Below are 14975 nucleotides of genomic sequence, written 5' to 3'. Positions count from 1 at the left end.
ATTTATCAACAATTATATTTACTTTCAGCATCCACACATTAAGGAAAATTCCAAAGAATTCATCATATTTTACATCTTTACTCATTTTTATCTCTTTTGGGGGTAAAAAGAGGCCGTTACCATGGTAACAGAAAAATCTGAACTACTTCAATGGCATTAAATGTTTGTAAATTCTACTCTTATTCAATAAAAACCTTGAAATTAACCAAATGGCTAATTTTACCATGTTTATCTACCATTTACAGGGGAATACGTGATATTTTTGAGAAATTAATTCGTTGCCATGGCAACAGTCGAAGACGGCAATTATAAATTTGGCAACAAGCAGATTCATGTTCAGCACCCTCAAAATAGGGGAAATAGCACAAAAAATCAGATTCTACAGAAAATTTTTGGTAACCTTTAATATTATGACGAGGAGCTGTGTACTAATCTAGTAAGAATTATCGAACTTGAGTTACATAATCCTTAAAGAGAGAGCACCAGGGGTAGGTACTACAGGATATGGGCCGCCTATAAAGTCAATGGGTATTCCGAGTATTTTGCACTATTTTGGGGAAAATATTAATATGCAGCAACCGTGCTGGCATCAGCCGCATCACCACGATGGTCATGATTGGAAAGTGTTTGAATTATACATTATTTAAATTTTTACAAATTATGATGGGAGTTTTTTTTTTTTCACTGGAATCTATTCATTCTTAAAATGGTTTTTACAGTATTTAAAGGAAACTCCTAAAATAGCATTTTTTCTGTGGGCACCTCTTTACAGGTACAGCCGGGTTTAGCATAAAAAAAATGGGCCAAAGGACCTACATGTACATGTAAATGTAGTTAATGAAATGAGGACATAGGGGTAATCTTATCATTTCTCATCTTGCATAAGTTGTAGGTCACTTGATCAATGTCAGGATCAGTGAACATACATATAGTAGCATATTATATGAATGGTTTTTTTGTGAATATCTATTTTATACATGTATGTAGTCAATCAGCACTGCTGCTATATTGAATCGTGTAATTCAGGCGAGACTGCCAGAGGCGATCCACTTGGTTATTTTTTCAAGTATGATAATGAATAGAAAATAAATTTTTTGTTGCCTATTTGAGAAGGAAATGAAAGTTTACTAGTATTTTGACCTTATGAAAGCTGTGTACCTTTGTGGGTTATAATGATTTCCACAATTTCATTAAATGAATGTGTTTTCACTGCTTGCCTGCCATACATGTAGTCTTGAATGGTACACGTACATATGCCTGGCCGATTGTCAACAAAAGAGAACATTACCCAACAGGTCACAGCCAGATTTTATAAACATCTTCGTTTAATAAAATTAGATTCAAACTTCAATGAAATTCAAACATAATTTGAAAAGAAACAGTATGTTTATCTCACAATTGGTGATGAAATAAAAATATTAATATTTACTGGTACATTGTTGAGTAACAATTAGGACTCTGCCCGACAAAACCACATGTACATGCACTGATCCTGTTCCAGTAAGATGTAGAGTTCATGTACATAAATTATGAACCCCAGAGTAAAAGCTCTAGAGATACATTGTACATTGTACATGTACATACATGAGGAATTCACTTTGGAATTACCAGGGAGTTGGGAGCACAAGTAACTCCCTGGAATTACATGTACAGTGCAATCAATTCATGTAGAAATTTAGATTTTGCATCCAGAGATGCAATGACTATTTCTCACCCAAGATTAGACTACTAGTCTTAGATCTGTGTTTTCATTTCATGTACAAGTACTGTATAATATCTGGCAATTCAAGATTCCATCCCATCACTTGTCTGTTTTTGACCGACTTTCACTGACATTGTAATTGCTTGGGTATACATGTAGAGCTGAATGCATATTTCTGATGTGTTATTGATGTCATGTCTATTGTGTTATTATATACTTGTGTTTTAAACAGATTTTCCCCTTCACTTCTCATACAATATCACCTCTAAAACTACTCTCACAGTGTATATTTTTAAAATTCTATTACTTATTTGTTTTCTTACCTCTTTCTCATAGGGCTGGAATCAGAGAGGTGCATAATAAACTGGAGAAAAACAGGTCAGTCCGCAACTAGTTATTCTGTATGTTGTGTTTATTGAACCTTTGAAGGGCATTAAATAGTTTTTTTCATAACAAAGTTCAGGTCACTTGCAGAAGCAAGATATAGGTGCCACTTTCCCGACTGGGACGTCCGCAGATTTAACTTCAAAATCTGAATCTAAGATTAAGATTTTCAAATGTCACCATAACTTTCAAAGTAAAAGGTCTTACATATTATTGTGGATGCGTCATGGACTAGTGGTTCTGACTACACTAGTTCTGACCCTTCTATTAGAAACAGAGGGTCTTACTCTAGGTCTGAGTACTACATTGTACATGTCGGTTAAAAATACATGGGAGCAACGAGCAGTTTCGCCCTCTTGTGCTATGGAATCGCTCTCGCAACTGCCTAAAACTTCCAAGTACCGAGCGACTCCAAACATGAAATTGCTCCTGTCCGCGCCTGTCCAGTCTCCCATTTACGACTGCATATAGTAGTCAGACAACCAGGCCAGTGCAGCTGCAGTTTTTACTTTCATGTATCCTCACGTTCTGAAGTGTAACTGGATTTTTTTAGAATCACAGGTGCAGGGCTTCAGAAAAATGCTTATCGAGTTTCAAACTCTTGATATCCCTGATACTATTTTTCAAAACGCTGTGAGGCACCGGCACCATGCAGGTCTCTCCGTAACTTTGATAGTGAAAAATATCCTTTTTTATTGGATTATTTTTGAAGATACTGTCCTAAATTTGCAAGAAAATAAAATTGTGATCTCTAAAGAAAATCACAGCTTATTTAATTTCAGAGTAATTTTCGGCAATTCCACTTGTTAAATCTGAAGTATTAGAGCCACTTGGTGCTCTAGAAATAAGGTGCAGATCCCGCAATTTTAAGACCGAAATTGGAATTTTCCAAGAGTAACAGTCAGTGTCCGAGTGTGGCACTAATGCAGTTTCATACCCTCCTGTGTTGCGGTGATGATTGACTGAGAGCTGTGCGGGCGTAGGCATAGCTTAGCTTGAGAAATAGTTGACATGTAGACATTAGCTGTCAGGCTGTGATGCATTCAATATTTCATGAAATAAGTTTTATTAAATAAGTAATCCTCTGAATAAATTTGATAAACTTCCTCCTATTCAATGTGATGGACAAAATTGTATAAGTTAAAACGTCCAGTTAATTTAATATACGAAATACAAACAATAGACATTAGACCTGCATGTAAATGAACAGCAATAAATTAACAATTTATTAACAATAAATATCAATGAAGAAAAAAAAGCAATAAACAATGTTTAATATTAAATGAATTCGTAAACAAGCAGGACAAATTGCGATGCAAAACCATGCACTGAATCAAGAAAAAAATGGCTCTGGCAAAACGAAAAATGGCTCTCCTTTTTTTTTTGAATTTGCTCCCTAAAAATAAAAAATAATTTCAACACTGGTACATGTAGCTATGGTGTGTTTTTCCTTCAGCAAGAAATTTATTCACAATTCATGCTGCACTCGACCCAGGTGAGTGGGTACCTTGCAGGATTAATTCCTCAAATGCACTGAGAGCCATAGAAAAAGTGGGAGCTCAAGCTACACGTAAAGCTGGGGTAATAATAGTTGTTGCACTTTGTATCCTTACTTGTAGGAAAAAACACTATTCAGCTTTTATTCTTATTCTAATTATTTCATTAAGTTAGACATAAGGGTAATTGAGCCTCACTGATCATTATCACATTAAAGGGATGGGCCAGGCTGGAAATATTCATACCTCAATAGAGTAAAACTCGCAGAGCAAAATGCTGAAAATTTTATCAAAGTCAGATAACAAATAACAGAGTTACTGAAATATAAAGATTTGCATTGCTCCAGTGAAACAGTTCTAGGCATGTCTTCATGAATATTCATAAGGTAGGCTGATGAATTAATATCCCCACTTGTTTTATGAAATTAGCTTTATTCAAATTTTTTTCTACTACAAACAATTTGATTGACATTTGACAACTGATAAAGTGCATTAGTTATTTATTGCTTCAACTTTTTTCATCATAATGGAGACACATCATTTACACATGTATGAAAAAATTAAATAATTATGAATTCATGTAATTACATAAGAAAAAGGAAAGTGGGGATATGACATCCTCAGCCTACTTAATGAATATTCGTGATGATGTGCATTAAACTATTTTCACAAAATATCATGATAAACTTTAAAATTCGATAGCTTCGTTATTTGTTATCCGATTTAGATAAAATTTTCAGCATTTTGCTCTGTGAATTTCACTTTATTTAGATATGAATATTTTCATCCCAGAGTATCCCTTTAATGTTAGATAAGGCTATTTCAAGTTTAAAAGAAAGCTTTGATAAAAATTGATACATCTTCCTGATGTTGAAAGAGCATGATGAACTGTATTAATTTTCTTATTTCTCTATGTACATGTTCAGGCGGGCACATCTAAAAGAGTGCTTTGAAAACTTAAGAAAGGCAGTACCTAACATGGAAGATAAGAAGGCAAAGACATCCAACCTTAGCATTCTACGTGGTGCCCTCAGATTTATTCAGGTACAGTATGTCAGAGAGTAATACCTTCATATTATGGAATATTTTGCAGGTTTAGGAATATTTATGCAGACAATTGTACTGAAATGAAACCATTTAGAACATTCACCAGTGTTCCATACAAATTAAAATGGTTATTTAAACATTTAAATATTAACAAAAAATGTGTTTATTTCAATACCTGATTTTAAATGATGGTAATGTGGGATTTCCAATTTTACAGTGTTATTTTTTTCTAATAAGATCGCTTGTTTCAAGCATGGGCAAGAATAAGTGTTGATGCCCTTTCCAAAATAGATAATCCCGTTGAACAACTCCTGTATGGTCGAATCTACATCAATGGCTTTAGGAATATACTGTATGTCTTGTAAATGTCTTATAGTCTTTCTCAACTATGTCATGGTAACATATCAAAGAACATTACGATTTGGTTTATTTGGCTGCCTCGGTAACGGCACTTTTTATTTCAAGGTAAATACCCCAATATGAGAGTAAATGTACTGTAATGGGACATCATTTGAATAAATATTTGTAGAGGGGATCTATATTTGCACAGTATCTATTTCTTTGGGATGTGGATGATTCTAAATTATTGTAATTTCTGTGCAAAATTAAAGTAACAGAAAAACAGAGCATTTATGACTTGTATAGAGGTTAGTTTATAGCCAGGAGACATAGTCTGTTAAAAAGTTGTCAGGATAAGTGAGGCTGGACTGTCTATTTGTAATGTCTATTTGGTCATTAAAGCTATTACACTACTCAAAAAAAGTTAAGGACCACTTTTTAAGATGTATATAATTTTTTTATACAAGGTGTTTTATTTCTGGAAATACCTCAGTACAACTGTCCTGAATGTCCTTAAACACGCTGTAATCAATTTCACGCATGGGTGGTTTCAGTTGTTGCACACTCGCTCTCATCACTGCACATCCTGAAAAGTGGGTTCACAGGGGTATCAACTATCGACATGAAGAGGAAAAAACGAATGTCTGAGTGTCTTTCAGGCAGCCTAGTATCGCGTATGACCTCCTCCTGCAGCAATAACGGCTTCACAGCGCTGTCTCATGGAGCTAATGAGGTGATTAATGTCTCTGACGACCAGTGCATCCCATGCAGCCTCCAGAGCCACACCCAGCTGCTGCAGTCCAAGTGGATGGGCTTCGAGCTGCTGGATACTTCTCCCCATCATGTCCCAGACGTGCTCTATCGGGTTCAAGTCCGGGGACCTCGCTGGCCACTCCATACGCTCAATTCCATGGCCCTCAAGGAACTCGGTCACCACCCTAGCTCGGTGGGGACGGGCATTGTCATCCATCAAAATGAAGTTTTCACCCACATTTTCAGCACATGGCACCACAATAGGTTCGAGGACTTCATCCCTGTACCTCACTTTTGTCATTCCTCTCCCTGGGACCACGTAGAGACGAGTACGGTTGTCATAGGTGATGCCTCCCCACACCATGATGCTGCCTCCCCCATAACGGTCATGTTCTGCAATACAGGGGTCAGCAAATCTCTCTCCTGGTCGCCTCCAGACTCTCAAACGTCCATCATTGTGGTCAAGGGAAAATCTGCTCTCATCTGTGAACAGAACTCTACGCCATTGCTGTCTGGTCCATCTGACATGCTGCCGAGCCCAGTTGAGATGAATTCTTCTGTGAGCAGGGGTGAGTGGGACACACTGAGCTGGCCGTCTGGCATTCAAATTTGCTCTGTGAAGTCGGTTACGGATTGTTTGAGTGGAAACAATCACTCCAGTTGCTGCAGTGAAGTCATTATTGAAGCGGTTGCGGAGACTGAGATTCGTCAAGTAGCGATCATCTCTAGGGGTTGTTGAAACTGGTCGGCCACTACGGGGTCTCTCAGAGTATAGCCCTGTCTCTCGGTGTCTTTCACTTGCTCTGCTAATGACACTGTGTGACACGCCCATCACTCTGGCTACTCTTCGCTGACTGAGGCCAGCTTCGAGCATCCCTAGGGCTCTGGCTACATCTGTTTCACTTAGGTGGTGTCTTGGCATTGCTGTTGTAGGCAAGTTGTTGATTTTAAAGACAGTAATTGCTTTGGAAGCCACTTTTATACGGGCCCACTGCAATGATGTGAGAAACATCGTGAAAGAACTGCATGTTTGAAATTGATTTCATTGTGTTTGAGGATATTCAGGACACCTGTATCCTGGCATTACTGTTGTCAGCAATTTGTTGATTGTAAAGACTAAAGACAGAAAATGCTTTTGAATCCACTTTTGTACCACTTCACAATGGGCCCGCTTTTCAGGATATGCAATGATGTGAGAGACATCATGCAACAACTGAAACCAAATTGATTACAGTGTGTTTGATGGCATTCAGGACAGCTGTATCTTGGCATTGCTGTTGTCAGGAAGTTGTTGATTGTAGAAACACCTTGTATATAAAAAAAAATTACATACGTTTTAAAAGTGGTCCTTAACTTTTTTTGAGTAGTGTATAAATCTTGCCTGTGTCTCTTTTAATGATACCCAATATTGCACAAAGTCATGTAACAAAAGATTGCATTTTTCCAAAGAAGTTGTAACTTTCAAAGATGACCCATAAAGGGTATGCACACCCACGCTCATCCATTTCCCAATATTCTGGTCTTAGGTCTTGACACGCAAAGAACGGGAGCTTGAGCATGAACTTGACCGACTGGTACGGCAGAAGATTGAAGCTCAACAGAGATTGGACCTTCTCAAGATCAAGAACGGCCTAACCATCGGCAAACCTCTGAAACTACCAACAGCCAGGGAGGTGGAGGAGATGGAAGAGGATGACGATGAGGAAGAGAGACTGGTTGTCGTTGAGGATAAGGATGTGGAAGTCACAGTGGATGATGAAAAGAAGAATGAAGTTGACGATGATCAAGCGTCGACATCTACTGCATCAGGTAGGATTCTATTGTTCATGTGTAGACGGTTGACAGACAGAAGGCCTTAACTTAAAAATAGAGAATTAAAGATAATTTTATACCATATACCGAGCAAATATATTTGACTGCTGTGTAGTGTAGTTGCTAAACCCTGGGCTATATAGGGTAAACAATCATCAAAAAGGTTAAGTTTTTGAAATGACATCATAACTTAGAAAGTATATGGACTTAGTTCATGAAACTTGGCCATAAGGTTAATCAAGTATTACTGAACATCCTATCAGAGTTTCATGTCACATGACCAAGGTCAAAGGTCATTTAGGGTCAATGACCTTAGACCATGTTGGGGGAATCAACATCAAAATCTTAACCTGAGGTTAAGTTTTTGAAATGTCATCATAACTTAGAAAATATATGGACCTAGTTCATTAAACTTGGACATAAGCTTAATCAAGTATCATCAAACATCCTGCATGAGTTTCACGTCACATGACCAAGGTCAAAGGTCATTTAGGGTCAATGAACTTTGGCCGTTTTGGGGGTATCTGTTGAATTACAATAAAAACTTTGAAAGTATGTTGGTCTAGTTCATAAAACTTGGACATAAGAGTAATCAAGTATCACTGAACATTCTGTGTGCATTTTAGGTCACATGACCAAGGTCAAAGGTCAATGAACTTTGGCCATAATGGGGGTATCTGTTGAATTACCATCATAACTTTACAAGTTTATTGATCTGACTTTTGAAACTTGGACATAAGAGTAATCAAGTATCACTGAATATCCTGTGTAAGTTTCAGGTCACATGATCAAGGTCAAAGGTCATGTGAGGTCAATGAATTTTAGCCACATTGGGGGTATTTGTTGAATTACCATCCTATCTCTGTAAGTGTATTGGTCTAGTTCATAAAATGTGGAAATAAGAGTAACCAAGTATCACTGAACATCTTGTGCGAGTCATAGTAGTTTTCAAAGTCAGCACTGCTGCTATTTTGAATCGCGTGATGCAGGTGAGACGGCCAGAGGCAGTCCACTTGTTCAGAACATCTAGCTGTATCTGATTATTTCAATACCAACAATGTAAATAAAAATAAGATTTAATTTTTATTAGATGAGAAAGGTCACTTCATGACACATTGATCAGTCCATCACAGTTGAGATTTGCCGAATGGCAAGAGGGATCATTTAATCCAGGATATATGATATCCTATGCTTTGTGGAAGAATATTGGATTTTACTAGGGGTATATCTCTTTAATAGAATTGAGATACATATCACTGGAAAGGGTTTTACCTTTCTTTCAATTGTGCATGTATGAAATATTTTTTGAGATGCTATCACATTCTTAATGGTCACTTCTCTTGCTCCCATTTCTCTTAATACAGAAGCGGAAGAAGAGGAGAGGAAATCTCGTGCCCAGTCCCGATCCCAATCTCCTCTCCACCAACCTGTGTCATCTTCTCATCTCCCTTTCCCTCTTCCTGGAGTCTCCAGCTCATACCAGCAAGCCTTTGCCAGTTTCCAAGGAACCATGAAAGAAAAGCTTCCTTACCCCAATCCCACTTCCCGCCCGATTGGACTCAGCCGCTCTGCCAATGAAACCATGTTGAGGTTAACTAACATGAGAGATGTGCAGTCCCCTCCAGGCTCCGATCCCTCGAGGCCAAAGCAGAAACATCCAGAGGCCATCCTGTCCAGACATGGCTCTGCCCCATCCTTGGGAACCAGTACCATTCCACCACAAAGGACCACATACATGCAAATGTCACAGGCTAAGTCTACAGTGCTCCATAGTGTTGCTAGTCAGATATCGCCTGCCACAATTGGGGCTAGTCAGTCTACGGGAGCACTGGCCGGAAGTGTGACCAGGCAGACAGTAAGCCAACTCTTGGGGAAGCAACCGGTTGTCAGGCAACCCGTTAGACGACAGCTCTCGTCTCAGCTTCCTGTTATCCAGTCTCCGCTACAGACTTCTCATCAGCTCCTCCCGCGGATCATGAGCACCCCTTCTCTCAGGTTAGGATTCAACCCGTCCACGCAAGGTGTGATGGGACCTAATAAACCAGTTGTTACAGTAGGAATTAACTCTCTGCTTGCACAACCTTCGGTCATTCAAACTACCAGCACCCATAAGACTATCATATCAAGCGGACCAGGGACAACAGTTCCAAACCCAAGCACAGTGACATTCACTGCCAAGTCGACCACACCATCAGTGATAACTGCCTCTCCGCTTACAACTTCTGCTGTTACCAGTCCACTTACTTCAAGTGTTCTAAGTACAACAATCGCAGGAGCTCCAAGCACTACAAGTCTAATGACTGCTTCAGTTATCACTCAGACTCTTCCAGTCATGTCTCATACTGGTCACAGTCAGTTAATCCCACCTATTGCCCTACAGTCTCCAGCTAATCCTGGTGCATCTTTTCTCTTCACCCATCCATCCAACTACATTGGCCTGCCTCACTCCATGTTGCCACAGCCTTTCCTTGGATCATTTGCAGCTACAAGACCATCTCCCATACAACTCGCCACCTCGACACAGGTTAGCCCTTCCTTGGCAACCACACAACCTCTTGTCCATCCGTCCACACAGTCCCTTGATTCTGCCAATTTACTAGCTCTTGCACAAGCACTCCCCAAACAAATGCCCCCTGCACAATACCCGAGTGCACTGAGCATTGGTAGCCTAGCGTCTTCGGGAGCACTTCTCTCAACGAACCTACCAGGGGTCAAGCATGGACCATTCACTACTGTGGCATCAACTGCAGTAACTGCAGCCCAAAACACAGTGTCCACAGCCCCTGCAAGTAAAAAATCCAAATCCTCTTCCTCTGGGGGCAAAGGATCACGTAACAAACATGGCAAAAATCTTAATGGTAAGACTGAAATCCAAATTACCACGTCAAAGATAGCCGAGACAATGGCCACCTTAACCAACAATACCCAGGTAATTGCTAAAAATGGACATTCTGCTTCAACAGTTGCTAACAGGACTAGCCAGCAATCTGTTGTGGTCAAATTATAATGCCTACCTGTGGGAAAGAGTCTTGGATGTAGACTGCCTTATTATTTATTATTGAGACTTCAGTGCATGATACAATTGAGATGGTAAGCTGGTTGCCTTGGGTGCTTTATACATATATATTGGCATCGTTGCTGCTGTTTGTTTGAGCTTTGATTATGAAAGTGATGTTAGTTCTGAAAGGCAAAAGCATGCAATAAATACTCTAAAGCCAATTCATAATTATTCCACAATATCATGTACCATGAATTTTTTCTTCTAAAATCAGTCAACAGTGTTTTTATCCTGTGTGATTGTGTTTCACTTGGATCAGACAATTATGAAATTATTAACTTAGATATTGCCTGATAATGCATACAGTAATGTAATGATGTTCCATCACTGTTTATACTTTCACCCCATTCAATTGCAATATATTTTTTTAAAGGAGTGTACTGTTTTATGTTTGATATATTTATACTTTATTTTTGTTTTGACCCTGTCAGGAAGATACCTGTTGCTTTGAAAGCCAATTAGGGAACATTAAAAAAAAACTGTTAATATCATCTTGTGCCCCAACACTGTTGTCATTAAAGTTAAGGGGCTAAGGGCGGAGTCACCTCCCCCTCATGCAACATCCCCTTTGTTACCCCCCCCCCAAAAAAAAAAATGCCACCAAACTAACTTTATAATTGGTTCAAAACAAAGTTTGGAATCAGCAGTAGTACAATGTATGAAAAGTACACCCTTTCACCTACATATTGTATGGTTCTTCTCTGAAGTAGCATCATTCCCAATATTCCAAATTTAAATCAGGCCATTTATAACCCAATTGTTTTTTCCCTTTCTACTTACAAACGCAAATTGGATATGCACACAGTGACCACCTAGGCTTTATATTGTATTTCAGAAAAAAACAACTTTTCTTAAGGTGTGGGTGCGTCGTGATCTAGTGTTTCTGACTCTCGCCTTTCAAACAGAGGGTCGTGGGTTCGAATCCTAGCCAAGGCGTGTTTTCCTTCAGCAAGAAGTTTATCCACACTGTGCTGCACTCGACCCAGGTGAGGTGAATGGGTACCAGTCGGGATTAATTCTGGTATGGTAGCTCGAGCTAAAGCCGGGGTAATAATAGCAAGCGCTTTGTATCCTTAGGCAAAAAGCGCTATAAAAATCCAGCTATTATTATTTAATTATTTATATGATTTATCACTGAAGGCAATGTCTTGAAATGTGACTTTTATTTTGTATCGTTGTGTTTGAATGCTTCCTGTGTCCGATATGGACCATGAATGTTGTGATGGGGTGCCAAATATCTTCAGTCTTACTTTAATAATTGCCTTTTTGGTTCTCTTGTAATTACTGATCATGCAGATGTAGATATGTAAAGGATACTTTCATACAAGAGACAGATATATATGAATATATATTTAAACATTTCTTTGTACATAGTGGATATTATATTTGTAAGTAGCATGTAAATAATGCAGAGGAATGAGGGTCCATCCGGTCGTAGGAATGGAATTCTAATTTGTGTGTGAGAGATAATTTGCCAGAATTGAACGCCTTGTAATCATAATTGCACTTTGTAATTGGAATTAAACTTTAAGATTGTGGTGTTGATGAGGTTCTTGCTATTGACCTTAATTATGTCATGCTCATAAAGTTCTAACAATTGATAGTTTTTTCTTGTTTATCATCATCATGGTTTTAAAATGTAATTTACCATAAGAACTTCTCAGGAGTCAAGAAGAGTAACATGCACATTGTACGTTGATTGAAGTTTGTCAAAGTGAATAGTTTTCATGACACTGAATGACAGAAATTTGAATAGTACCTTTGCACTAAACTCAGTCCTATTTTCCCCAGTAAGTTGGTTGTAGCCCACTTGAATATAATCAACAGTAATAATAAAACGGTCATTATTGTCTGAAGTCCACCCTGGCATCATCTTTAATTGAATATATTACAAAAATTATAAAATTACATGTATATTAAAGAAGGTTTGATGGAAATCCATCAAATAATAGCATACTGATGAACTTTCAAAACTCTGATTTTGTGATGAAGTACTGCAATCAGTTGCCCCATTTTCATGCAATATAAATTCCATGAATTTTTATTTTGCCATGGTTTATGATGAGTAAAGATATTTTTTGTTCGCATACTAGTATTACATCACAAAATTGAAATGTGAAAAATCCATGACACTGCTATTCTCTGATGGATTTTGTGCCAAGCCTTCATTCATATGATTCTTACATTGTTCTGCTTGTTTTATAACTTTGATTTTAGGATGAACTTCCGTATGAATTGCAATAAGTCAAATGTCTAATATAACAAATTCTAACAATAGTATAAACAGTACTCCAATAATTTGCTGCCCTCCAATTAAACCCCCCTAACATTTGTGCATTCCAACAATTTAAACAAATCTTAAATGTATTAAGATGCATCTTTTTTGTTTTGATTTATCACTCTCATCTTGATCACAATATTGATATCAACTTATTTAAAGAATATATGTACTTTTCTCTTTTGTTTGGGGGGGGGGGTACTTATGGAAAATCACTCAACTTTGAAATAACTGAAAAAGTGGGCAAAAATGTAAGGCTGGTTGTCATCTCATCCAATACGATGGCCATAATAAATGTTGGTCTTCTGTAGAAAGTATTATGTATCCAGTTAGAATCACTTAATTTTCTTTATGTTGTAACTTATTCCATAGCCCGGGCATCTTGTTTTCATTTTCTTTTCACCTATCAATGTGACAATGCAAGTCCAAACAACCATTTTTATCCTGTACATAGATCTCTATTATACAAATTACTTTTCTACATACCATACCTACATGTATATTCTGCCATATTTGAATTATACAATTTCATTCTATCTAATTCTAAGTGGTAGTCATCACATGCCCATCACATCCATTTTTTTTTCTTATTTTTTTTATAAATCTAAATGTCACAATCAGCTTAATTGGCAGAGATATGCGTGAGGGCCCCCCCCCCCTTTGCAAGGGAAGACCATATTTTAAATTGCCGGATATTGTAGGACGCATCACATGTCATGAAAATGTCTCGGGAGAATTTGTCTCTCTGTAGTTCATCCTACCAATTAGGCAACTCGTTGTAGGCAAATTATATTAAAGTTTCCTTGTATTGGGAGTTGTCCTCCCATAATAGTCTGAGGATCATTTGCTGCTTGAATCCACGCCATGAGTTGGGGTGGAAATTTATAAATGTGAGAAACGAGGCTTGCCAGAAGAATTCAGATGAAAATATTGAACCCCATTTTCTTGTTCCTAATTATGATTTTGTGATATAATATAAATGCTTATGATTTCTGGTACATGCAGATCATGCAATATAGATATATATGTCAGTTGTTATAACAAAATTTTGATTTCATTTGTGTCAATTGTTGCGACATAATTCAGATTTTTGTGGAGTATTTCATCATTTTTTTGACTGACAAGTTATCAGATCTGACAACTGTCGTTGATTTGATAAGTTGAGATGCTTAGTTCCTATGGTAACTGTGTGGTAAAACGGGACAGGTCGGATAAAACATCTGACAAGTACTTACATGATATGCTCTCCTGGGGGTGTTTCATGAAAGGACTTCTCGGACGTTTTATCCGACAAGTCCCATTTTATCCGACAGTTACCATAGGAACAGTGCCTCTCAGCCAATCAAAATCATGGAAAGATGTCAGATCTGACAACTTGTCGGATGAAAATATTGATGAAATGCTCCCCAGTAATGCCCTCTGTTCCTTGTGAATCACATCACCACACTTCACAAACAGCCAAGTGAAATCTAATGAATCAAAATAAACTATTTCAGAAATCAAATTACAAATTATACTTGCCGTAAATTTCATGGCCAATTTTGATGACTTGAGTGGTTTGCTGTCTTCATAGAATGTCATTGCTTTATTTAGATTATTCTATGAAACTCCCCGAAAGAGCTATTTTGTTGTTTTACCCATTCAAAAATCATTCTGGAAGTTTTTAAAATATCTGATAACTCATAATGTACAAGTATTGTATTTGTGTTTTGTTACAAATTGAATTGTAGAATGTTATCAATTTTCCCAGTATAATGCCAGTTGCCTACCTCTTCTTTGAAAAGTGCATACATTTTAAACTAAATATTATTTTGATTAGAAATAACGAAATGCTGTAATGTGTAAGAATTTCCATTTTAGTTGGATGTGTGAAGAAAAGCAGGATTCTAAGTCAAAAGTCATACCACTGGCACAAGTTATGCAAGTTGATAATCATCCATGTCTGGTTGAAAGGGTATTCATGTTGAAGGGTTAACTTAGAATGAGGACGAAGCAAACTCTGTGCTAAAAGTGGCCGTGCAGTGTAGGATTATGAATACAACAAGGTCATCACTGAGACTTGAATCATGCTCACGGTGATCGATTCAATTTTGTCAGTGATTTTTT

At 37.7% G+C, this 14975-nt stretch overlaps 1 protein-coding gene across 1 annotated transcript in view; it reads left to right on the top strand.

Annotated features, from left to right (window-relative positions):
* The window catches only part of LOC121408533 (mucin-5B-like), a 33013-nt gene extending 21463 nt beyond the window's left edge, over positions 1-11550 (top strand). The window contains exons 3-6 of the mRNA XM_041600023.1: positions 2039-2080; positions 4509-4626; positions 7248-7530; positions 8898-11550. Of these exons, the coding sequence (XP_041455957.1) occupies positions 2039-2080; positions 4509-4626; positions 7248-7530; positions 8898-10540 (2086 nt within the window). The 3' untranslated portion in view covers positions 10541-11550. The remainder of the gene's footprint in view (positions 1-2038; positions 2081-4508; positions 4627-7247; positions 7531-8897) is intronic.
* Positions 11551-14975: the final 3425 nt, after the last annotated feature.

The sequence above is a fragment of the Lytechinus variegatus genome, chromosome 2 (genome assembly GCF_018143015.1).
Source record: "Lytechinus variegatus isolate NC3 chromosome 2, Lvar_3.0, whole genome shotgun sequence".
NCBI lineage: Eukaryota > Metazoa > Echinodermata > Echinoidea > Temnopleuroida > Toxopneustidae > Lytechinus > Lytechinus variegatus.
Note: the sequence above shows the minus strand (reverse complement) of the source record. Positions and strands in the feature narration are given on the sequence as shown.